General features: G+C 38.6%; 1 protein-coding gene across 1 annotated transcript in view; it reads left to right on the forward strand.

The window, feature by feature from the left end:
* LOC116992838 (rho GTPase-activating protein 42) overlaps positions 1-26,812 on the forward strand; it is a 156,965-nt gene that overhangs the window by 97,268 nt on the left and 32,885 nt on the right. The window contains exons 5-11 of the mRNA XM_033052847.1: positions 4,795-4,896; positions 10,075-10,185; positions 18,108-18,212; positions 21,364-21,493; positions 23,294-23,394; positions 25,617-25,726; positions 26,492-26,570. Coding sequence (XP_032908738.1) covers positions 4,795-4,896; positions 10,075-10,185; positions 18,108-18,212; positions 21,364-21,493; positions 23,294-23,394; positions 25,617-25,726; positions 26,492-26,570 — 738 coding nt within the window. The remainder of the gene's footprint in view (positions 1-4,794; positions 4,897-10,074; positions 10,186-18,107; positions 18,213-21,363; positions 21,494-23,293; positions 23,395-25,616; positions 25,727-26,491; positions 26,571-26,812) is intronic.

The following is a 26,812-nucleotide window of genomic DNA, read 5'->3' on the forward strand; positions in this document are numbered from 1 at the left end:
TTCCTAGAAATGTGAAGCATTTCAAACTGTAAATATTTTTGAGCTGATTTAAGGCTTGACACACCTGAGAATGGTTAAACAGCTATACAGAGACATTTACAGTGTTTAGAGTCTGCAGGACTTAGTCTAGACAAAAGGTGTTGATGACTTATACATCAGCATAAAACACACCAAGAATTAATGTTATGTAATTTCTCTTTTTCTGTGCTTACATTTTATTGCACCTGCCTAATTATCTCACATGGATTTTAGGTGGGAGTGTTTTTCATATGTTCTAGCTGATATTTTGAAAGAAATGGTTAATACTTTGCCAGGGCAAAGAGAAAGGATGAGGTTTACTTGCTGGAAAGATGTACAAGGATGAAAGAAAGCTGGAGTCTGAAGGGAATAAGAGACAGTACAGAGATCAGGAATTGGTATCTTCCTTATTGCCACGTGCCTTAAGCCTTGTGTCATGGCTGGTGCAGTCTGTTCTGGCAACAGTGCAGCACAAGCTTTCTTATCCAGCCACATCTCTTCCCCTGGGGTTTGATCCAATGTGGAATCTAGGCAAAAGCAATCATCTGTCTCCTAAACTTTGAGGACATAGTTTTGCGTGGAAACTTTCTTTGAAAACCTTCTTGTGTATTTGGAAAGTAGATTTCTCAGTCTTATGGGCACAGGTTGCTGGGACCAGGATTCAGATAATTAATTTGGGCAGTGGTTGTGTGTAAGGGTGTCTCGAGGGCTGCAGAAGACCAGGCTAAAGCTGGAAGGAGTCTGTAACTCCACTTAGGATGCGCTTGTGTGCTGTGAGTCACTGACTGAGTGTGTGAGACAAGAGCTATTTTGGCATAAACAGAAGTCTTTCTTCTCATCCAGAACATGAATCACCTGCTTCTGAGTGTACCTTCTTTTTTTGTTAATTTTTATTAAGTAAACAGATTTCAGAGGCTTCAATACATCAATACATGGTTTTTACTGGCACAATGTAGGACCTTCCAAGCAAAGGAAACTCACTCACCTGTTGGGGCCAGTATCTTTTATACTTTTCCCAGAAACATGTCTGAGTAATCAGAGCAATGCCAGAAACTGTCCTGCTACAAACTTATTCCCAGGAGTATCACTGTGTATAGACACTAATGCAGTCCAAATTACCAAGAGATCTTTAGTCCCAGGTTACCTTTGTTAGTCTTTTTACTTTTTCAACTTCTACCTTTGTAGGAAGAAGGTCTTAAGTTAAGTTAAAGTTAAGTTAAAAATCTGGAAAAGGAGGAAGAAGTTGATCAGCTGTGCTGTCTCTGAAAGCACTGCACTAGGGCAAGAAGTTGTCCTGGTGACAGGCAAGCTCCAATTTGTAGTTCTCTCTTTAATGTAACTGGTGTAGAAAATTATGGAGGCAGTGGTTGAGCAGATCTGTGGCAGTGTAGAGCTGCAGTCTGGGAGAGGGCTGACAGAGGACCATGAGAACCTTCAAATTCCATGTTTTCTTATGGATGGTGCCATGGAGATCTTTTTGAAGCTTCGCATGAGGTACATCTTAAAACCACAATTAGTTTATTTTAACTTGTCTTTCCCTTGTTCTTGGCCAGCGGCGGGGCTTATCTCTTTAGATGTGATAATTTATTTTTTTTTTCTTTTTACATATAAAGAGACGATGTGATAGCAATTCACAGGTTTTGTTACAGATCATAGGAGAAAATAAAAGCAATTGGATTCAGTGCAATGGGAACCACATTAGGTGTATCAATGGTCCATTCTTGGCATTGACATGTATTTGATGTGCTGTACATGGGTATTTCAGATGGCAAAGTCTTGTTGTCACACCTTTTTCTTTGGCTCTCACCAGGTAGCTGAGGCTTCAGACTCTTCCAGCTCTTGTTAGTAAAAGTTATGTTAGTGTGAAGTTATGAACTCAAGTGGCTAACCAGACTGGGTTATTCATTACCTATTGATCACCTTGGTTCTAAGACAAATAGTTCACAAGGCAAGATGAATACCTACTTTTTGTATCATAAATCTATTAGGGAAAGAAGGAAGGGAGGAAGGGAGGAAGGGAGGAAGGGAGGAAGGGAGGAAGGGAGGAAGGGAGGAAGGGAGGAAGGAGGGAGGAAGGAAGGAAGGAAGGAAGGAAGGAAGGAAGGAAGGAAGGAAGGAAGGAAGGAAGGAAGGAAGGAAGGAAGGAAGGAAGGAAGGAAGGAAGGAAGGAAGGAAGGAAGGAAGGAAGGAAGGAAGGAAGGAAGGAAGGAAGGAAGGAAGGAAGGAAGGACTGGCTCGACTGGGTGATCCCTGAAATAGCTAATCCTGCAGGAGCTTTGCCCATGGCTCCTTGGCTCATTCCTTTGGCCTGACATCTGAGACAGCAGAGCAAGTGCAATATCAAGTCCAAAAGGGCAGTATGTGCTCTCAGCACCCAGCCTCTGTGTCAAAGGCTATGTCAAGTTGCTTTCTGAGCTAGGTGCTCTAGTGGACCACTGAACTCCAGTATCTTGTGACCAAAGGCTAAAATACTGCAATCAGGCAGAATCCTTTCCCACTTTACAATTACCTGGGGAAAAAAAATACCTAAGAAATAATTCTCTTGATATTTTTCATTGCATCAAGTTTGCCCTTGAGTATTTCCTAATGTTGATGACTTTGACACCTTTTTCACTTAGATTTTAAAACAATCTGGTTCATATTTCTAGTCCAGCACATACCATCATTGTCTCAGAAGATAAGACAGAATGTAACTAACTGCACGTTTTATTCAGTGATCAACTGAACTGAATTTCTGTTTGTGACCAAAGGTGCTGTTGAGATACACAGGTTGCTCTTGCTTCATCACGAAGACCTGGCACTTGAGTATTCTCCAACAAAACTGTGACTGTGGAACTCACCTAAGATTTCAGTCCCATAGAGGTTGATTTCTTGACTTAGAAGTTATTTGCCACTAGTCTGACCTTCTGCCTTCTTTTTTTTAAGAATATATTTGGGAAAGATTTTGGATGATAATTCTTATAGCTTCTTTTCACTTGCTAAACAAGAAACAATATTTTACTTTTCCATTTTTACCTTTTTATCCTGGTACCTGCTTATGCGTAATTAAATATAGAAGGCATTAGTAGTTATTCTGTGTTGTTATTTAATATTTTGTTAGGTCAAGTGCCTTCTTTTCCTTCTGGTGTCTTGAAGATATCTCTGTTGAGAAGTAGTGAGAAGATTAAATTGTGCATATTTTTCATACTAAATAGATATGAATGTTTTGCAGAATAGAAAGTATATGATGTGTTTTGCAATCTAGTATAATTACTGTTGTAAGCTTTAGTCACTGGAGCTAATCAGTGAGTGGTTTGTTGTTACAGCTGGTAGATAAGTTTTAATTCATGTCATTAAAATCTTCCTCCTATTTCTTATTTCTCTGACTGACCTGACTTTCCCATGATAGGACTAAGGAAAACAGGGTGGTGCTACAATGCAAGCTAGTTCTTTGTTTTTGTATATAAAAATTTCTAGGGAGAAAGGGGTCAGGAAGAGAATCACTACCGTTCTTAAAATGACCTGATGTTACTGCACTATGTCCAGTAATTAGTTTTTCTATCATTAATAGCTTTTGCACATGTGTAAGTAGGAGTGCCTGTCTTGAAGCTTTTTTTGTTTTCTCAAAATATTCAGCTTGTTAGTCATTAGGATTTAACTAAGATCATAAAAATCACTGGCAGAAAGTTGCTTTTATTTAGGGAATATATAATTTTATAATTAAAAGTTATAGATTTATCATTAATAATACTCTGATGGGATATCAGCTTCAATCCATTCTCCTATTTCTTGTAATTTGACACTCCTTGAAGGATGGAAAAGCTTTTGAGAAACCTATCTTTTTCTTAAATTTCAGATTTAAATTTCAGAACAGCAGGTTTTACAAGTTTTGAAGTATGAACTCTAAATTTGTTTGCAGAAAATAAGATGTTTCTTAATTTACTCAAAGAAGTAGCTTTCTTTTGTGTTATGTATCAATAGTGTAGTTTTGCATAGAAATGTGAGGATTGGCTGCACATGATGGGAAAAACAAAGCGGAGTGGGAAAGGAAAAAGGCAGGATAACTTTTAAATGAGACAAGCTTAAATATTCAGACACATTGAAATATTATTGGAAACAGACTTTTGGACCAATTTCCTTTTGCAACCACACATATGCTTTTCCATCATCCTCATATTTCAGGAGTGTGGGTGGAAAATAAAACTTATTAGTCTTAAATGCAAAGAATATGCCTATATCTTTATCACATTTTTTATACTCACCTATGTCCTCCACAGTGAGGGTTTTTTTGTGGTGAGTTTTAGGGTTTTTTGTTTGGTTGGTTGGTTTTTTTTGGGGGGGAGGGGTGGGCGGGGGTGCTTGTTGTGGGGGGAGATTTTTTGGTTGTTTTTTATTTGGGATTTTTGGTGGTCTTATTTTTTGGTTGTTTGGGGTTTTTTTTTGTAAAAACAATGTGACAGTTAGGTACACTTCAAAAACAGATTATTTTGTATTAAGTGTGTGCTTAAAAAGATAGCACTTACATAAAATCTCATGTATATTTACTATGGGAAACCATGCAAGTCTGTTGTATGGGTTTGTTTTTTATTTAAGTAGGATTTTTCCTACTTACTATTGCTTTTAATAATTGAAGCAGTTCTCCTACTATCTTTAGGTCCAATTCAGAATTAAACCCTAAAAATACTGGAACCAACAAAAGTGGTTTTATAATGAGGCTTATTTTGGCACCTGTTACTTCTTTTAAGTTAGCTATGATATTTCGTCAAATACTTCACTTGGGAATGTTTTGTTTTTCAGGATGGGAAGAAGAAGTTTGACAAGGAAAGTGAGAAATATTATTCCATCTTAGAGAAGCACTTAAATTTGTCAGCCAAGAAGAAAGAATCTCATTTGCAAGATGTAAGAACTGAACACACTTACCTAATTTCACATTTGCATAGAAATCATGATAACAAGCTGGTGTTCTTCAAGACATACTGTATTTTATTAATGTGATATTGTGATGGTTTCTGGTAGTTATGCTTGTTATGACTATAAATTCTTGACTGGGATAAATAAGACCCAAATAAGAGTTAAATATTTGAACAAAGCAATATTCTATGTTTGCAACTTTATGTATTTCAAGTACAGATAATGTTTATTGGTTGCAACAATGGACTTATATTAGTACAATAAAAGTTTGAGTTTTATAAGTGGAATATTAGAAAGACAATTAATTAATTGCTTCTAAGTTTGTTATTTATTATATTTACTGATGAAATTGCGCTTCTATTTCACATAAATCCTAATCCAGAAGACTGAACTGAGATCACTTTAATAATGCTCCTTTTTTTTATTATTTTTCCTCTTTTTCATCTTACTCTGAGATTGTGGCACCTAAAATGACCCTGAAATTGTATCTATAACTTCAGCATTGAAGAGTCTGTATTGCTAATTATTTTCCATTAAAAAAAACCCAAACATTAAGATTTCTAGTTTAACAGGAGGATTCAAGGCTCTCCAATATACTGGTAGAAATGAATATGACTTGTCTTTGAAGCAAATTACAATAAACCAAATAATATGGTATCAGTGACACTTTGGGAATTGTGCCAAAAGTAGTTAAAAATCATTTTGATGGGATTACTGTTTTCACGGTGGCTCTTAAATTATGGGGGTTAGTTTGCAGATAGAATTTTCACCAGAGGTGTGACCATCACTCAATCATGTTTTGGATTCTTTTTTTCATGTTTGCCAATAATAAACATTCAAATAAATATCTGAATATTATAATTCAAATAAAATAAGAATAAAATTAGAAATTAAGAATTTCTAATAATATCTATATGCTTGAATTGCTGTTGCTGTCTGTATAATAATCAGTCTAGATAAGACATTAATTATCCAGGATTTGTTAATTGGCCCACTTGTATGTCAGAGCTTTCATTTTTCCCAACTATTTTATGTATTGATGTAGCTGCAGTTCTGTTAAAGGCTAAACCCCAGCTTAAAAAAGAAAGAAAATTTTACCAAATTGTGGAAAAGCGAACTTAAACACTAATTTGTTCTGGAATACAAGCAAAATAAAATAAATAAAATATTTTACTCTTGAGGCATGAGAATAATTGCAGTCTAAAAGCAGAAACTGAAGTGCAAAGTAACAACTGTGAATCTAATAAACTATGGTAGAATAACAATGTATTTGGCTCACATCTATAAGCTAATGGAAAACCAGAATAATTTTTTCCAGTGTGTCCTTAAGTGACATATCTGGATTTAAAATCTTGTAACTGAGGCTGAGGTTTTCTGATTTCTAGATGCCTCCCTTTTAAAGGATAAAGGGCATAACTTGGCATTTCGGTCTTCCCGAGTTTTCTACAGCTGTAGATGTGCTGAATCAGCAACATAGACCCACCATAAGTAGAAGGTACCATAGCAAATCAGTACCAGAATTGTTAACCTGGGAGACTTTTGGCCTGTGTCTGTATTGTAAGTGAAAGGAGGCCAAGCTGCATTCCTGACTGAAATCCAAGATAGCTGCTGACTTGCATCCCGAGTGGTTTGGGTGAGTCCCATTTATAGCCCACATGTCCAGGATGGAGTTTGCTGGAGCAGCCCACAGCAGAGCAGGGCACGAGCAAAGAAGCAAGCATTGCTGGCAGCTGGGGCTTTGGTGGCCAGAGCCGGAGATGGGAAGTCCATGCCTCAAGCCAACATCATGCATTCAGGGAGGTGGAAATACCATTTGTTGTCTGCTACATGGGAAAAATATGATTTCCTTGAATTTATGAGGTTTCTTGATACCTCATCACATTACGTGGGTTAAAGAGTACTGGGATGAGCAAAGATCTTGTACTCTGTTGGATTCTTTACATATCTTTTACATATCTCACTTGAGTGCAATTGAGACCACCTTAATTAGGCATCTGAAGTTTGATGGTTGAAGCATGTTCTGTAGTTTGCATATATTCACCTGACTGGAATATCTTGGATATTTTAAGAGCCTGCAAGACTGCTGGTGCAGTTTGCGCAGGTGACTGGCTTTTTTCCTTTAACATCAAAAAGAAACTTCATAGTAGAATCTTTTCACTGCCTACAGGAGCCTAGAGTGGAGGGAAAAATGGGCAGGATTGAGTGATGTGCGAAATCTAATAAACTTCTGATTTCATTTCTCTGAAATCTGTTCCAGAATCAGTCTCTTAAGTTTATATGAAGTTCTGGTATATATATTGAGGTGATAGCCTACATCAACAAAAATATTACTCGCTACAACTATATGTCATACAGGTAGAGACTCTAAATCATATCCATCAGATCTCTATTTTTTACATGCATTTTGAAATCACAGAAAAACGTGGAAATACTTTCAGCTTTTGAAACTTTAAGATCACTTTCAAAGAGATTCTTACAAATCTGAATCCATTGGTGTCAGCATAAATTCATAAACTTCTGCAGAGTATCTTTTTGGGGAATTCTGAGTTAGTCCCTGTTCACTGGTGGTGATTATGGCTCTAAAACATATTTAAGATGGCATTTGGTTATTGTATCATTACTACTGTAATGCTGTTCAGAGTAGGGATGGATTTAATTAGGTGTTTAAATACTTTTTCTGAGGCAAAGCCTAACAGAGGCAATTTCTAAAACTATGTTTCATTATTTCTGTACAATTAACTGAGAGAGCTGAGATCTCTTTCAAGTGCTTGTTGATGGCATTTGTGTGAGCAAGGCATTGCTGGATTGCATCCCAAAGTGGTGGCAACTGCTTCTGTTCAACTATCTTTGTGATAGACTATTTTGTGAAATAAAACTATGAACAGATTATCAGGGAAAACAGTAGCCAAACACACTATATGAATGGCAAATGGCAGAGCTAATTTTGAGGTACAGCAGTTCATTATTGGAATTTTGAGTGCTTGATTTCAGCTTCATATTATTTGTTTACTGATATATATATATACAGTACATTCACAAATACAAGCCGCACTGAGTATAAGCCGCATCGTCTGGTGTTGGCAAACATTTTGTTTTTTGTCCATAAATAAGCCGTACCCGAGTATAAGCCGCTCTGTGTTCGCAGTGAGGACCCGCGTGCAACAAAGTTACCAATTAGTAACAGAACCGCGGCAGGGCAGGGTTTACTGGCTCGGCTCGGGCCATGAGGGCTCAGGGCTGCCGACAGGGCTCGGTCACCCCGGCCCGGCGCTGCCGCTCGGCGGCAGGGGGGGCACAGAGCCCGCTGGCACCTGCAGCGGCCATGGGAGCTGGGGATGGAGCCTGCCTGCTCCTACCGCAGTGGCACGCGGGGACGGGAGCCCCCCGAGCCGCGGGGCCAAGCGGAGAGAGCTGCCTGTCTTCCCCCGAGCCGCTGGGCCAGCAGAAAAGAGCTGCCCCTGCCTCCTCCAAGACGCGGGGCCAAGCGGAGAGAGCTGCCCCTGTCTCCTCCGAGCCGTGGGGCCAAGCAGGAGGGAGCTGTCCCGCCTTCCCAACCCCCTGTGCTGCCTGCACAGAACAGCTCCACCTGCCACGCAACAGAGTATCAATTTGTAACAACCGCGTAGATGCAGGGTTTTACTGGCAGGAGCTCGACTTTGCAGTTTGCACTGACTTGGTTTGCACTCCCAGGGTTGAAAATGTCAGAAAATTATTCACATATTGGCCGCACCTGAATATTAGCCACATTCCCAGTATGGGAGCAAAATTTTGGTCAAAACAGTGCAGCTTGTATTCGTGAAATTACTGTATATTTAATAGACATGGGAAGGAAGTGCTGGTACTGAATGATTTGAAGCTTATGAGGCCTATGTGTTGAAGTAATGTTAGAACACTGGGCTAGGGAGATGGATCAATATTGTTAAGAGCCTGTACAGCCAAATCACAACAGTACCTTGTCCTTGAGTAGAGAAGCAATCTTAATTATTTATGGTGCTATTGATGGCCAGATCCTGCCTGAAGGAAAACACTGATTTTTTGCTTTTGTACTGTTAAAAGCACTAAATCTCCTTTATGATGTGTTTGCTGGTTTATAGTTTGTTGTCAAGGGAAGACAACATCAAGCTTTCCCAATTTCCCACCATTTGTTATTTTTAATGCCAAAATTAAACTACAGAATATACAGAAGTATCCTTCTATATTTTAACTAACATGCATCAAAAATAGGTGGAGTGATCTTATTCATGTTGTTAATCTCTGATAATATTTTGACCAAAGAGCAAAATCTAAATAATAACAGCTCAAAAGGGATTTGCTTGAGAGAATGATTTGTTACAAAGAAGGATGAATTAAAATGGAATCTGCATGTCTTCTTTAAACATTATCTACGTGCTACACTGCTTGTCTGTTAGTTCCCTCTCCTGTGGCTTGTTTAAATTGAGGATAAAAGCCTATTACTCTTTATCAGCTGATAAGAGTTAATTCTTTAGTTATTTAGGCAGAAGACACTGTTCTGATAGTGGATCTCCATGTTGGGTGGTATTAGTCAGGCATTTCTGACAAGTATTGCCTCGTAGTTCTCTCGCTTGAAAATTAAAACTTGAAATATATTTGATTTATGAGGTTAGGGACTTAAATAGGTTTACATTCCAAGAACGTATGACTCATACTGTAAAATAATAAGTTGCAAGATGTCATTGCTAAAGACAGCCTATTTAAGAAAATATGGTTTTGGGAAGGTATTTGAACCTGAGAAATATATACAGTGCATATGATACTTAAGTATTTCAATAGAAATAATTACCTTTTTGTCCATCCTTGATTCCTACACCGCTCATTTCTATTTCCTTTTCTAAACTTACATTTACCAAGTACCTGCTGCCACCTTTCTTTCCCTCCAGGCTCTCCTAAAAACTATAATATTAAAGGGCAAACAGAAAGAAGAAACCAAAAAAGAGTGAGTAAAAGGCGTAGGCTGAAATGCGTAATGTTAGCTTCTTAAACTTACATTTAGGTTTTTTATAGTATTCTAATTTTCAGAAACAAAACTGAACTCTATGAAACTTTTAAAGTAATCTTATAAAAGATCTGTTTGTTAGTGACATAACTTGTTTGTAAAACAATAACGAGGCTAAACTAATGTTGTCTGTATTTAATTTTGTCTTTTAGGCAGATACACAGATTGACAGAGAACATCAGAACTTTTATGAAGCATCATTAGAATATGTTTTTAAAATCCAAGAAGTACAAGAGAAAAAGAAATTTGAATTTGTAGAACCTGTAAGTTTATGGTTTATTTTCTTTAGAATGCATGCATTTAAAGCTGAAAATTGAATTTAAAATATCAAATTTTTTACTCCCTTTTTAAGTTTTGAATGCAGGTTCTTTGTATACAGACAGACATTAAGAACTTGGCTTGGGCACTTTCCATGTTTATTGAAGGATTATGTAAGAGTTAGTATCTACTGTGAAGTGAAATGTCTGATGACTTGAACTGTGTGTAACATTTTAATGGGACATCATGTAATGTTGTGTCTGTGCAACACATAATCGATGTTTCCTAATACCATGAATAAATGGCTTAAATTTTGAGCCAGGTTTTTAAATTTAAACATTTTGAGTAGGCAGTATACATAGACATTGTTCTGAGTTACACATGAAGTAAAGTGAAAAATCAATTTTTCTGTAGGATAGGTAAGTTTATCTTTTTTGTTGGTGAAGTCATTTGCCTTTAGTTTACTTTGCACATAAAGGAAAGCATATGTTAACATGCCACTAAAGAGTAAGATAAAGTTGTGTTTCAATGTCCACGTTTAAGTCTGGGATTTCCTTCTGGACTGTTTCCATCCCCCACCCCTGACTCTCTTCTGCGTCAGTCAGTAGCAAAAGCAGCTTCAGTGTGACATGCTAGCATATTTCTGTGGCCTAGTAGCCATGTTACTACTGTTCATGTCATACAGACAGGCCTAGCTTGCCACTTGCCTGATGTAGTTAGTACCTATAGCCCTTGACAGAGAATTTCCAGTGCCATGTGTCCCTTCCCATTAAGCACTCTGAGCACAGCAGAGCTCTGGTTGTTAAAGAGAACACGACAAGTGTAACTTTCTCTCCACACCATCTCCCAGCTCCTTTGTAACTACTGAAGCAGCACTCTTGACTCTGAAATGGGTCGAATTACATCTCTAACACCCCGTGTCACCAAGAAGAGTTTCCGGTTGCCTTCTTTCCATGAGATGAGAGTGTATTTTATTGTGAATGTTTGACATTGATGCAAACTAATGAACCTGGATTCAGCAAGCAGTACTTACAGAAATCCTATCTTTATGGCATACAGCTGCCAAATCTTAGAGACTAAAACTTTGCTCGGATTCCTAAATAAGAACATTTTTCTACCTGTCACAGATTAATCCAGAGTGTGTCTCTCTGTCTCCTTCTGCAAAACTCACACATCCTGGAAAAATCCAGCAATCTTGACCTAGTTCTGACCCTAGTATAGAAGGCTTTATGCTCCTTTAATGTAATAGAAACTTTCTGTATTGAAAAGACTTTGTACATTGGAAAATATGGTGCAACTGCACATGGTTAAAATAGTTAAAATTTACTTTCAAATGTATCCATTTCCCTACTGTCTCGGATCAGTTGGCATTCCAACCCAGTATGACATACTTGATGTTCCCAGGGAAGGCGCAGGAAATACTCTGGTGACTGGGTAATGATAGACCTTGCAGTTAATTACTTCTGACTTAGGGTGTGAATTTATTTATAATCAATCTAGATATAGATGGAGCTTAAATTATAAGATCAGTTACAAAACTTTGAATCTTCAAAACTCTTAATTTTTGTTTGTAGTCTGTTGCATACAACATGCTGAAATTAGAGCATTCACTAAAACCCATAAGGCAAAATATGCCTTGTGTGAAAATGTAAATTAAAATACAAATCAGCAATAGCATGAGATTTAAAATAAACCAAACTAAGCAAAACCAGAAAAATCCAAATACTTCAAAACAGGCTTTCTAAAATTCATGTTTATGTAAGTGATGTTGGAAGTATGTGCATTTGTTCCTAGATGAAAGGTCTAGATAAGGACAAAGCCTAACACTTTAAAATCCAGTATCAAAAGAATTGTCATATTATTAATTTTCCTCTGTGTACTCTCTGATTGTGCACATGGTAGATGCCTGGTGGTGTGTCTCTATGGACATTCCTCTTCAGGAACTCTGATGGTTGTGGGTCATTCTAGTGTATGGGCTACCTGTGCCTCTGATATATCAGCACAGTGTCACATCTTCAAATAATTCTCAGTCTGACATCTTGCTAACAGACTCACTGAAGGAAAGCTTAACAAAATAAATCCGTTAGTGCAGTGAAGGAGGAAACTGGTGATACCCATGCAAAAGAAGGATAAGTTTGTGACATGAGAATAGAACCTAAAAAGCAAATGATCTGTTGAACATCCTTTCAAGACCTTCAGTTTTTTTATGCCAAAGGATAAAGACAATCTGAAAAGCAAAGTGGGAGAAGTAACCTAGCAAAAATTGCCATGTAGGTTACAGCTAGGACAGTGGAAGTCAGTAACCACTGAGTGTGTTCTCTTCTGGAGAAGACTTGGGAAAGATTTTAAGGTACAGATGCTAATGACTCATCCAGTGAATAGAAGATTATAATATTTAGAGTAGATTTTTGCAGCTGCTTCTCAGACCCTGGGTTTCTCTTTGTTTTCTGAATCTTGATCAAAGTGGTTGCTAATGTGTACTAGTGTGAGTAACTGACATATTCCTATTTGCAATCCTCCCAGGTCTTGATTTTTCCAAGAAAAATCCTCAGGTTTTTGTGCAGATAATGAATTTAAACTTTTTCTGAAGGACAAATTAGTGTTCAGATTTGCAGCTGGATAAACAATAACGCAAAATAAGTGGCGATAAACTGTATTGCTAGCTTTTCTCTTGTGATCCTGAAGAAGTTAGTCCAAGAAAACAGTGCTTTCTGCGGGTGTTATGCTTGCTAAAACAATGCAAACACTTCCCTAAAGTTCTACTTTGTCCTTTGGTGGTGCCAGGACTTCCTTGTCCTGTAGAAATCAGGGCACAAAGTTCATAAGCAGTAAACTATCTGAAATGTGAGGGGTGGTCGGTTAAATGTTTATTTAAAGAGAAGGAAAAAAGAACAGCCAACCAAAAAACGCTGCCTGTAATTGCGTGAATTTCCATGAGAGTGGACATTAAATTTGAATTTCCTTTTCTTGCATTTTCTATATTATTAACTAAGTTCACTTTAATCTGAAGAATAAGCACTATACTCGTATAAATAAAATGAAAACAAGGAGACAGGGACTTCTGGCTGATGTGCTGCAGGCCAAAGGTTAAATTCCTCCCCTATCCGAAACCTAAGTACAGTCTTCTTCCTGTGAGAATGAAATGACCAGGCAGTCCTGAGGTCAGCAGCTCTGCATAAAAATAAATAAAGTCTCAAGAAGTAGTTGGATTTTGTTTCGGGTTCTGTGTTGAAATCCTCATGGCTCTGGTGTGCTGAGTAGTTCTGTATTATGGAGATCAGACCTCAGTCTTTACTGATGTGACTGATTAGATACTCAGAATGAGGTAACTGTAAGACATTCATTAAAATGAAAAATTGTTGATATGAAAACATCAGGCATTTTTTGTGATATGTGATGAAATAAACTACCTCTTTATGTGGGAATACCACCTCAAAATACATTCTGAAAATTTTCTTTGAAAGGAGAAGGGGCTGATTTTCTATTTTTTTAATTTTTTTTGTTCAATTTAATACTAATTTTTTTTAAATTTTGAGCCTGCTTTTAGCAGGCTAATACTAGTAGTAGTAGCAGTGCTAGTTCTGATGCCAGCAAAAAGAAAACCCCACTCTAAGCATAAGCTTAGGGCAAAAGACCTTGGCTTTTAAATCTCTTCCATACAATGCTATGTCTGTACCTGTTGTAATGGAAGTGATTCTGGAGATGCCTTAGTAGCACAGGTCCATTGGGCACGGGGCATTTTCTGATCCCTGTTTTTCCTCTGCTAATGACACGTACTTTGAAGTGAATACCATCCTCAGTGTCACATATCAGCATAGAGCTTAAATATGCTGATCTAGGACTTGCATAATACTTTTTTTTAAATTCCTGTTTCTCTGAGTGCTCAGAGCGTGTTTAACCAGGAAAGACTCAAGGCCAGATCCTCTGCAATGCACAACTGCCAGAATACCTGAGAAGTACTTTAAATGAAATGAATTCAGATTTTTCTCATTTCTTTGGGGTTTATTGGGATTTTTTTTTGCTGCTGTTGTATTTTTCTTTCTGATAAATTCAGCTTTGCTGCCATCTTGTGTTGTGTATTTTCCTTGGTATTTTTCAGTGTACTTTGTAAAAGCATTTTGTATGATGTAAAGTGTTTTTCTTCAAGCATTGAAGATGAAATTTATAATTTATTCTCCCAAAATGCTCTTTAAACTTATCTTTAAAGTCAGGAATAACCTGACATACTGAAACCTTGTCCCACTAGTTCTTTATTGTAATTTTGGTGTGCGTTAGTGTGGTGATCTGGCTGCAGTTTTGCTGAGTGTTACTCCTGCACTTTGTCTTCAGCTGAAAGGGGCGGGTGTAGCAGCAGGCTCCTGCTTGCAGATTATGTTAATCCACACATTATTTTACCTGGACCAAGACAAAGCAAGCACCGGAGTAGTTGTGCTGCAGGACCTGAAGGAACTGTAGCTGGGGACACTGATGAGTACAGTAATTTCACGATCATAAGCCGCACCTGATTATAAACCATACTTTTGTTTGCATCGCACTTTCACAAAGTTGCCAATTAGTAACAGAATCGTGGGATCGCGGGGCTTACTGGCAGGTGCTGACCTTGGAAACATTATTTCCAAGTGGAAAAAGATACAGACAATAGCTGTGGCAGTGTACCCTGCAAGTTTTATTAACAAGCGGAAAAAGATACGAACAATAGTGTGGTTATTTTACAAGCATTTCCAACGAATCCGCATTGCCTTTAAAGAGCCACTCAGCTGGGCAGCCCCACAGCCGCCCGGGCAGGCGGGGAGCTGGGCAGGTGGGGAGCCGCGCAGCCGCACAAGACTGAAAACACCGAAAAAATACAGAGAACTATCATGGGCTCAGATCGGCGGCGCGCCCCACCACCGGGGCTGCGCAGACTCTGGCTCGACTCGGGGCTGCTGCGGACTCTCACTTCCGGGTTGGAAAATTTCTGAACATCGTTCATGTATAAGCCGCTCCAGAGTACAAGCCACACTTCCGGGTACAGACCGAAACTTTAGTCAAAATGGTGAGGCTTATAATCGTGAAATTACTGTAACTGAATCTAGAGTGTGAGAATGGGCTTCACATAACTGGAGCAAAAGCAGAGCTCTAGTTATAATTTGCATATTTAGTACTTTATTCATAAAAAGGAAGATTACAGTAATTTCACGAATACAAGCCACACTGTTTTGACCAAAATTTTGCTCCCATACCGGGAATGCGGCTAATATGCAGGTACGGCAAATATGTGAATAATTTTCTGACATTTTCAACCCTGGGAGTGCAAACCAAGTCAGTGCAAACTGCAAAGTCGAGCTCCTGCCAGTAAAACCCGGCGTTTAAGCGGTTGTTACAAACTGGTGACTCTGTTGCGCGGCGGGTGGAGCTGCTCTGTGCAGGCAGCACAGGGGGTGGGGAAGGCGGGGCAGCTCCCTCCTGCTGGCCCCACGGCTCGGGGGAAGGCGGGCAGCTCTCTCCTGCTGGTCCTGAGGCTCGAGGGAAGGCAGGTAGCTCTCTCCTGCTGGCCCCGCGGCTCGGAGGAGGCAGGGGCAGCTCTCTCCTGCTGGCCCCGAGGCTCAGGGGAAGGCGGAGCAGCTCTCTCCTGCTGACCCCGAGGCTCGGGGGAAGGCGGGGCAGCTCTCTCCTGCTGGCCCCACGGCTCGGAGGAGGCAGGGGCTCCCTCCTGCTTGGCCCCACGACTTGAGGGGCTCCCGTCCCCGCGTGCTGCCGCCGCGGGAGCAGGCAGGCTACATCCCCGGCTCCCATGGCCGCCGCAGGTTCCGGCGGGCTCTGTGCCCCCCCTGCCGCCGAGCGGCAGCGCCGGGCCCGGGTGACCGAGCCCAGCAGTGGTGGCAGCCGGCCCCGAGCATCCCCGCCAAGCGGCAGCGCTGAGCTCTGAGCTGGGCCACCCAGCCATGTCAGCAGCCCTGAGCCTGCACAGCCTGAGCCGAACCAGTAAACCCCGCCCTGACGCCGTTCTGTTAATATTTGGCAACTTTGTTGCAAGCGGGTCCTCGCTGTGAACGACAGAGCGGCTTATACTCGGGTGCGGCTTATTTATGGACAAAAAACAAAATGTTTGCCAACACCTGGCGATGCAGCTTATACTCAGTGCGGCTTGTATTCGTGAATTTACTGTAATTTTCTTTCTTTTCCTTTAAGTAGTTATTTCCAGAATTACAGAAATAGAATTACAGTCTATAATTTCAGAAAATTATAGAAACCTTTCTATCTGTTCGCAATATTGGAAGTTTTTAAGATAAACTATTGTATTTGGACCTTCCTCAGAAACACTTGAATAATCAGTTGAATAATGATAATATTTTCAGGGTCCAGCTGAGGTATTGATTTCAGCTGGACAGATGAATCATGTTAAGCCGAGATTGATTTATACAAGATGTGGGGCCTTCCATTTGAGACTGCATTGCCTTCGTTGTTTGATGGTGGAATATGGTTCAGGAGTTCACATCCGCTGTAGAGGCCCCACAATAACTTGCTTTTATGTCCAAGGATCTTCTCAGTTCTTCAGGCTCTGTGATTGGCTCACTGGACAGCTGTGGGCTTGCACCATCTCTGCCTGAGGCCAGGGTTTCATCTGATCTTGCAATACCAGTAAAAACCAAGGGCAGAGTCCTTCTCCCAGCCATACTTTGTATTTGTGCCCGCACTGATGGTCTGCTCACCTCCAGCTGCTTTAACTTACTCATGCAGCAAAAGACCAGACAGGTAAATGGGCTCTCTGTAGTCTCATAGAGAGTAATGGGAGAGAGGAGGCAGAACAATTTAGCTACAATTCTTCAAGTAAAGCTGAGAGTAAATTTAAAGAAAATATAAGCACAGTTAAAACTACATCTTTACATTCCACTTACAGTAATCTATGGTACTGGTAGCACAAAGCAAGCACATTAAATATGAACAATGGCATTTTTGTTGCCTGAGTCTAGACTACCTCAGTAGTCAATGAAGAGAGATAAATGTTTCCATTGGATCATTCATCCCATCCTGAGAGAGAAGTCTGAAAAACAAAAAATAATTATGCTCTGGAATACCTGTGGTTCTTTACTGAGTCAGAAGACAGCCTGGACAGCCAGTTACTTAACCCAGATGATAATGGTGTAATATACCAAGGCATATCTTTTTTTATTGTTAAAACTTCTGTTATTGTAAAACCAAATTAATTCCCCCTTTTTTTTTTTGTTTTCTTCACTTTTTTTTTGTAAGTTAAATTATATGCATACATAGAAAGCAGCCCATGATAAGAAATTAAATGCTTGTTATTTAACAGCAGGTAGGGTGACTTACAGCAATGTCAAAACACTTTTAAAATTTAAAGCAGAATAAGTTAGAAGGCTTTTAAGAGATGTCAGGAATGCATTCATTCAAGAGCTAAAATCTAGTTGCATATTTTGCTACTTGAACATTGGTTTAAAGCAAGCTTTAAAAGGACTTTTCAACTAGATATATGCAGACTACTGTGGTTCTGTTGGAGTCAATCACAGACATACCAGATAGAGTTTGCATTTTGTTCAGAGCAGGAAGAAATAGTCTGGGTTTCTTGTGTTGTGCTAACCTATCCAAAACATACTTTCTAGAGTCTCATTTGTGGAAAATAGGTCATAGCCCAAGCAATTACTATGAAGAAGGTGAAAAAATATTTTGAAGAAAAAGCACTTGAACTCTGAAATTTTAAACATGGAAAATGCACACCAGCAAAGACGAAATATTGGATAAAATGACTAGGACAATGAATTAAATTCTTATGGAAATTACAACTTTATGACACAAAACCGTGTGTAACATTTCTTTCTTAAGGTCTCATCATTAATTCCTTCTCAGCAAAACTTTGCTTTTGAATGTAAAAGCACAGAGTGTTCCAGGAGTTAAAAATGTATAATACCTCTCAATTTTACCTTTTCAGCTCTTGGCCTTTCTTCAAGGATTATTTACATTTTACCATGAAGGATATGAACTGGCTCAGGAGTTTGCGCCATACAAGCAGCAACTGCAGTTCAATTTGCAGAATGTAAGGATGATTTGTATTTACGTAATTTAATTTTTTATTTCCTAATTAGAAAACACAGTGGTCCAGACAGATTTAAACTTGTATTAAAGCTTTCTTGAGAATGAGGCCTGTCTTCTGGGCTAAGTGGAGGTACCAAAATGCTATAGAACAGTTTGTCCTGCTGTCTTCTGACTTCCCACTGTATATAAAGCATACTTGGGAAGCCATTCTCTGGCTGTTCTCTATAATGTTAAAGAATAGCACAGACCTTTCTCCATTGTGAACAGCTCTCAGGAACGTTAAATTTCACCAGAAGAGAGAATCTCTTTTTTGTGTAGTTACACTCAACTGTGCAGATGGATCTTTTGCTGTAGATTGGTCAGGGTTTGATAGTCAAAGCCATACAAGATCCCATTCTGGGCACAAACTGCCCAAAAAATTTTCATAGCTATCAGAGATAACTATAATGCATTTAATCAATGTACTTTTCCACTCATCATAACTGCTCTATACAGGTGTATATTTGTTCCACTGTGTAATTCAGATATTACACTTCGAAGGACATACAAGTAAGTAGGTACAAAATACCTATACACGCTTTGCTTTTAAGCAAAGCTTAGACGCTTTGCTTTTAAGGCAAAAATTGAACTTCAACATGTCAATATTGGAGGAGCCCTACATATTTCCTGACAAGTAACATCAAAGTCCAGAACAAAATTTTTACAAAAGTCTGTTTCATTCTTTGAAGAAAAGAGGCACATCTGTCAAGTTTTTGTAACTCCATCTTCCCTTTTACATCTGTTGTTCATATATAGAGATCCTGTTTTAAATGGTGCTTGAGGAAATAAAACTAACCTTACTAGATGATTAACCTTTTTCTTTTTGGATCAAAATGCAAATGCTGGGAGTCTGTAGAGCATCCCAATTGCTTGTCCTTTCAAATTTTGTGTTTTCTACGTTGTTTGCTACTAAGACACTTTCATATAACGACACAAGGGGTCAGTGTTGTTGCACAGAAGTTTCACTGAAAGAGTGAAAAATCTACTTCAGTCCAGAGATTTATTTATTTTAATATGGCAAGTTCTGAGAGAAGCAGGAGCTCACAACACAGACCAAAACTGGCATTGTAAGTAATAATATATTTCTTCTATGCATTTCTCTACAGAAACAAAATTATTAAAGCTTTTTTTTTCTAATTTCAGTGTTAATTAAGAAATAGTTAAATGTAATGTTTTCTAAATATTATGTCAGCACACCTTGAAGTCATAAATTAATTACAGAGGTAGAGGGAGAAGTGAAGTTTGGCAGAAGGATCAATGTATTTTTTTTTAAATTATATATCAGAAAAAATATATATAAAGATGCAGTGAAGATCAGTATGTCACTCACTTGTGTTACACAGTAGTATAAATTCTGGCTCCAGATCTAGATCTACAGCTTCACACAGCCAGCTGGGTTCTCTATGTATTTGTCATTCAGAGCATCATCCACAATCAGATTGAAGTGAAATCATTTATATAGGTAAAGACAAACAGAGGACAGGGAGAAGTACATTCAAGCTGTCTGTAGCTATAAAAATTACTCCTCTCCGCTTCACTGTGTGTTCAGGTCTTGAAGAATAGTTGACCTGAACTGCTGTTTCTATTCTTAAAAATGGGTACAGATTAGAGTGGGAGCAGTAACAGCTGTAGAAGAGTAGTAGCAGACCAACAGCTCTTAACAGGTCACCATGTTCTAACATGACCTGTTGTCCCTTTAAGTGTCTCAACTGGCCTGTGGCACACTTTGTGTGTCCATTTGGCTTTGGTTTCTGTGATTTGATTCAAAGACCTGGCTGCTTATAAGTAGCAATTAAAAATTTAATAGATGGAGACAAGCTCTTAAAGTGGGGATGTTCCTTCAATGGCATGTCCTTCTTGAACATCTTAAAATGACCTCTCTTAAATTTGGTCTGAACTGATACTTCTTCTGAAATATGTAATCTGAAAAGTTCAGATTTGAATTTTGCCTCCCTCTCTAATAATAGTGTTTGTCTTCAAGACCAAGATTAAGCATGTATACTCTTATACTATTGTACAACTAACTACACAAATGGCCTGTGAAAAAGGGGAAGTATTCACTGGTGTACAAAATCCTGAGAGTATCTTTCTGACTAGTGAGTATTCAAGTCCATAGATGACTCCGTAGAAACATTACAAAAATCTTCATTCTTTTATTTAACCTATAGGAACAGACTGTTCAAGTTCTGATATTTAATCAATCAAAGCTGTGGCATCTCACAATAATTCTCTTCTGCTATCCCATGCTAGGTGCATGGAGGGAAACCCTAGCCTCACTGAATTCACTAGAAAACGTAGCCATTTATATACATATACATAACAAAATACCGAGTACCATAATTGTTTACTTTGTTACATGCCTGGTTACACACATGATATTTAGGACAGACACAGTTCTTCCATGTGTTCGGCATAGTTCTGCCACTTGTGAGCTGTTTCTTACCTCCCATTTTTTATACTGAACTATGAGGTTTGCCAAGTCAAAACTTGTTCATGACAGTGCCATTAACCTGACTATTCCAGAGCAGCAGCACATGTAGAATCACTGTAGATATGGAAACACAGAAAATTTGTCTCTTCCATATGTGTAGAAACTGCAGCTGTCCTGACTCATTAACCTGGCTTTAACTCAAACTAGTGTTTTTTGCACTGTACTTAAAGTGCTTCAGGGGGTCTTCCTGCTTCAGTTTTAGGGCTAAGTTGTTAGTAGCTTCTAGTTTAGCCAGGCATCTGTCTGAGAATCCCAGAGTGTACAGAGAGAAAACCTGTATCTGTCTGCAAAATACTGTATAAGCATACCTAAAGATATGAAATGACCTCCTGTCTGAGGTTAGTGACCTGCAGAAAGAATGGTGCTATTCTCAGCTGTTTTCCTTACATTTGCACGCCTGAGTTGAATTCTTCATTACTGTGTTATTCCTAAGCTTCTAGCAGTGAAGAGTACTATTCTTTATTGTTTTTTCCCTTTCCCCCCCTTTTATGTCTCTGGGAAATACTTTTGTTGGTCTCCAATACAGTCTCCTTGGCATTATTTGTACTTAGTTGTTCGTCGTTGTTTTAGTACTTGCATGAGTTAATGTGGGGTTTTATTTGTTTCCTTTTCTGGGTATTAGACTCGGAATAACTTTGAAAGCACTAGGCAGGAAGTGGAGAGACTCATGCAAAGAATGAAATCAGCCAACCAAGATTACAGACCACCAAGTCAATGGACAATGGAAGGCTATCTCTATGTGCAGGAGAAACGTAAGTACAAGGAAGGTCTGTGCTGTTGTTTGCTCCAGTGGTTGTCTGGTGGCAACTTCTGCTCTGGCTGGCTGCCCTGCACCTTGCTGCAAACTCCCAGCACTCTGCTTTGGCTCCCTTCTGTGTCCTGTACTTTCCCTACCTAAACAGGACCTTTAGTTCAGCCTTCAGGAGCATCTTGTACCAGAGACCTCCACTGACCCAGCCACCTTAAATGAGCATGTATTTAATGGAAATCAAAGAAAAGGTCATCTAAGTACCATCTCACCATAGTTAACCACAGCCAGTTTTATCCTCAGTAGCACTGCAAGTTTTAAGAACACAGTCTGTTTTTTAATTGATTAATAATCGTAAAAGAAATCTGTGTTAAGTGGAAATTACACTGAGCCGTGCTAATGGGGGAGGGAGAAAAGGAGTGAAGCACCAGGCACATGCTGTGCTTCATTAAATAGTGAGAGGCCAGCTTGACATCATCTTACTGAAAAGAAATTTTTATTCTGGAGTAATAGGGTCTGTAATCACTGTGTAGTAGGAAAGGTACTAGTTGTATAATTCCTTGTGCAAGTTTCCTTGCCTACAACCCTTATCCTATAGGTTCTTGCCTAATTGTGAGCAACTGGGTTAAATGTTTACTATTCTTGAGACTAAATTCTATATATATTTATTACTGATATGCATGGTGGTAAATATAGGGTTTTTTTAAAGAATGGCACTAGGCCATACATTGTTTTCTTTCAGATGGATGGCCAAGAGTAACAAGCTTAAAGTTGCAACACAGGTGTCTGGCTACAATTTTCTAATGAAAAAAGGCGACTTCCTAACTCATCTAAAATTGCTTGGAGAGTCCTCATCTGTCTTATAATATGCTAAAAGAGATAATGAATTGCCATCAGAGGAAAAATTGATCCTGAATAATTATATATTTTTATGCTAAGTGAAAATAACTTATATAGGAGTAGAACAGCTAACTTCTGAGGGTACATAACCATTTGAATTTTCAATTCATGACTTTACTTTCTTCCAGAACACAGGCAATAGGAGAGCTTTCCCAAAGTCAGCGTAACAGGCCGTGTAAATTTCCACAACTGTGTTTCTGGATTGACAGACATCCAACTTACATGGCTGTTTCAATCTCTCATATAACCACCACCTTTGTGGGTACATTAAAAAAGCAAAACCTTTGTATCTGTAGTAAAACTACTAGGGGTTTTTTTTCAACATTTTTATTTAATTCTTCACATTAAAAAAAAAATCCTAAACACAAACCCATTAAAATACTTTTTTTAAAAGTCAAGGCTCTTTCTTTTTGTCTCAGTTTTAGACAGGACAGGGTTAATTTTTGCAGTAGGTAGGAGTTGGGCATGACTAGGTCATCATTTTCTGGGGATAGGGGAAGGGATCTTTTCTGGGTCCCAAACGTGACAGAGGGAGAGCTCAGGTATTGTCAAGGTGTCTCCATGGGGTGAGCACTCACATGTGAATCATTTACCTCTTGTACAGACTGTTATTGATATTGTTTCTGCTACTGTTTGTTTTCTTATTTCATTGCTGTCTCCAGAAATTTTTCTTATCTCAACCCTTAATCTTTACCCTTTATGCCTCCAATTCTCTCCAGCCCACAGGAGAGAGAGGGGAAGGATGGGGGAGTGAGCGGTGCATGGTTTGGAGTGTTTTGTTAGGAGCACTAAATTGGGGAATACCATTCCTTAACCATAACATATTTTAAAAAGAAGTAATGTTTCATTTTTCTATAATAGTGGTATAATGACAATTACTTTTGATACTATCTCTCTATTCCAGGACCCCTTGGATTTACATGGGTAAAACATTACTGCACTTATGACAAAGGAACAAAAACTTTTACAATGAGTATAGCTGAAACAAAATCTGGTGGAAAAGTGGTGAGTTACATGTACATTAACACATTCATGAGCTGTATATTCCATTTTTTTTATTAAGCATTTAAGAACTGCTGAAAGAAAAAATACAAACAGATAAGGCTGTTTTCGAAGATGAAGCCGTGAATGTATCATATAGCATGCATAAATGTTTAAGTAATATTTCTTTTAAAACATGTTTAAACCACATATTAAACCACTTCTCTAATGTGGCTTTTGTAAATGCATATGAAATTTATCACATTTGCACATAATCATAGAATGGAAGAGGTTTGGAAGGGGGCTCTGGGGATCTCTAACATTAGCTCAATTCAGGGTCAACCAGAACAGGTTGGTAAGCTCTGTGTCCAGTCAGGTTTTAGATATCTCCAAGGATGGAGCCCTCTATGAGCGACCTGTTCCAGTGTTCAACCAACAAAAAAACTTTTGCTAAAGTTCAAATGAAATTACTTGTATTTGAGTTTGTGCCCATTGCCTCTTGCCCTTCCATTGGGCACCATTGAAACAAATCTGACATAGTCTACTTACCTTTCCATGAGGTATCTGTAGATCAGTCACTGATGTCATCCCTCTTCTCCAGACCAAACAGTCTCAGCTCTCAGCTTCTCCTCATATGACAGGTTACAGGATCATCAAGGCTGGAGAAGACCTTCAAAGTCATCTAGTCCAAAGATCAGTGTAGACCCACCATAATCACCCCTAAACCATATCCCCAGGTGCCACATCTGGACTCTTCTTGTACACTTTCAGACATGGTGACTCTACCTGGTTAACTTATTTCAATGCCTAGCCCTCTTCCAGTGAAAATTTTGTTTTTAATATCTAATCTGAACCTCCCTTGTCACAACTTAAAGCTTCTCCCTCATGTTCTTTCACTTAAGACATGGTAGAAGAGACTGGCCTTCACTAAAGCCTCCTTTCAGGTAGTTGTGCTCCAAGTCCTTAATCACCTAGGTAGCCTTTAACTGGACTTGTTCTAACACATCACTGCCTCTTTTGTACCAGGGAGCCCAGCACTGGGCACAGCATTTCAGGTGTCCCTCACCAATGCTGAATGGAGGCTGAGGATCTCTTTCCTCCACTTGCAGGCAGTACCCTGTCTAATGCATCCCAGGAGGCTGGTGGCCTTCTTTGCAGCAAATCACATTGCTGGCTCATGGTCACTTTGTTGCCCACCAGAACCTGAAATTCCTTTTCTGCCAAGCTGCTATCCTGTTAGCTTCATCCTGTCCTGGTTCCTGAGCTTATTGACAGTATTGACCCCATGGGCATATTACCAGTGCCTGGCTGCAGCTGGATTTCTGTTGTGAGCTCAGCAGTTCAGGCAGTGTTCAGTCCACCTGACCATCTCACTCATATTTCACCTGTACTTGTCTATGAGGTTGTAGTAGGATGTAGTGTTGAAAGCATGGCTAAAGTTGAGATAAACAATATTCATTGTTCTTCCATTGCACACTGAGCCATCCAACACATGGTAGAGGGCTATCAGGTTGATCCTGTGTGATTTTTCCTTTATTAAAATCCTGCTAACTGCTTCCAGTCACCTTTCTGCCCTTAATATATTTGGAAATGCTTTCCATGATTATTCACTTCATCACCTTCCCAGGGATAATGGTGATGCAGACTGGCCTATAGTTCCTCTTAAGATGTGAGGCCTCAAGTAGCATCAGGGGAGGTAAGTATTACAGAAAATTTCTTCACTGAAAGGGTTGTCAAGCATTGGAACAGTCTGCCAGGGAAGTGGTTGAGTCACCAACCCTGGAAGTGTTTAAAAGGTGTGTAGATGCTTTAATTGTGACCTTTTCCAACCTGAATAGTTCTATGATTCTGTCTCCTTCTCCTTGCGTTTTTTGAAGACAGGAGTGACATTTGCTTCCTCACAAATTCTTCAGAATCCACAGGTGTGTCAGCCTTGCCAGCATTATAGGGAGGTCTCATGATTGTGGTGGCCAGAACTGGGAGTTAGTCAGCTTTATTCTTCAGAAAACTTTATCTGCATGTGAGACTTGGCAGGGAATTTTCTGAAATATAGTTATGAAGTAACAAATATATGACAAAGTTATTAATGGTAATCTTAATATGCATAAAAATACTGTATATATACCTACATAATTTAATCCCTATGTTAAGACATGTCCTTTGGACTGCTCATGCTGTTAAATTTAAGATGAAGCCAAGGTATGTAAGTGTATTGCCTGTGCTAATTCCATTTTGTTGTTTTGTAGAATGGCCTTGTCACAAGCTCACCAGAAATGTTCAAGCTAAAATCTTGCATCAGGAGAAAGACAGATTCAATTGACAAACGTTTCTGTTTCGATATTGAAGTATTTGAGAGGTTTGTTTCCATAGTGCTAACAATTTGAAAATAATTGCAACCAATAGATAATAATCACTTCTGTAATAAGAACACATGTATACCAATATATTTGTATACAGACACACTAGGCTTTCAAAACTTAGTACTTCTTTGTTCAAACCTGTTTTTTTAATTCAATTCACTACACAGCATATGTGCTGTCTTTACTACATGATGTTTGCATGCAGATACAACATGGATTCCAAAAACTGACTATCCTCTCTTAGAAACAGATCATAAATATTTTTATAAATATTTTATAAATACTTGTTAATAAGAATATTCTGTAGAAATCTCTATTACTTTCAGAAACGTAGTACTTTTTTCCCTTGAAAATTACATCTACAATTTTTTTCCATTTACTCCTGGATATTATAATTATATTAGATACATGAGAATAGATTTCCTGTATTTAAGACACAGGTATGCAGTATTTTTTAGAAGTATTTTTTTCTAGTCTTGGGAATAAAGAGAAATATTGAATTAATTTTTGTGTTAAAATATGATAAATAGCCTGACTTTTGTAGTTGTTCTCTTAAAAATGTTTTATGACTGTCACCAAACTTTTAAAATAACACATGTGTTTTATAATTAGCTCAAAATTATTCTGTTATATCAGAAGCTGTCAACTTTCTCTAACTTCTGTCTGTCTTTTATATATTCACATCGCTATGCATGTGGATTCTGACTTTGGGTGCCTTTGAGAAAAACAGTAACTTTAGTGAATGTGTATGTTTTTGACAGACCTGGGATCATCACACTGCAAGCTTTTTCAGAATCCAACCGGAAACTTTGGCTTGAAGCTATGGATGGAAAGGAACCAGTAAGGATATTTTTTAATTTTCATTTTACAGTTTTCTGGATCACATATTACAGAAAGAAGCTAGTATACATTTCATATACTCTTTTGCCATACCGAAAAATAGAGTTCTTTTCTTTTCTTTGTGAGACACTAATGCAAGTACATAGTGAAGATAACTACAAAGTAGAAAAGTAGATCTATTAATTTAAGCCTACATTTATGTATATCATTATATTATGTTAGGATATTTAAAGTAATAATAT

The sequence above is a fragment of the Catharus ustulatus genome, chromosome 2, assembly GCF_009819885.2.
Source record: "Catharus ustulatus isolate bCatUst1 chromosome 2, bCatUst1.pri.v2, whole genome shotgun sequence".
Classification (NCBI taxonomy): domain Eukaryota; kingdom Metazoa; phylum Chordata; class Aves; order Passeriformes; family Turdidae; genus Catharus; species Catharus ustulatus.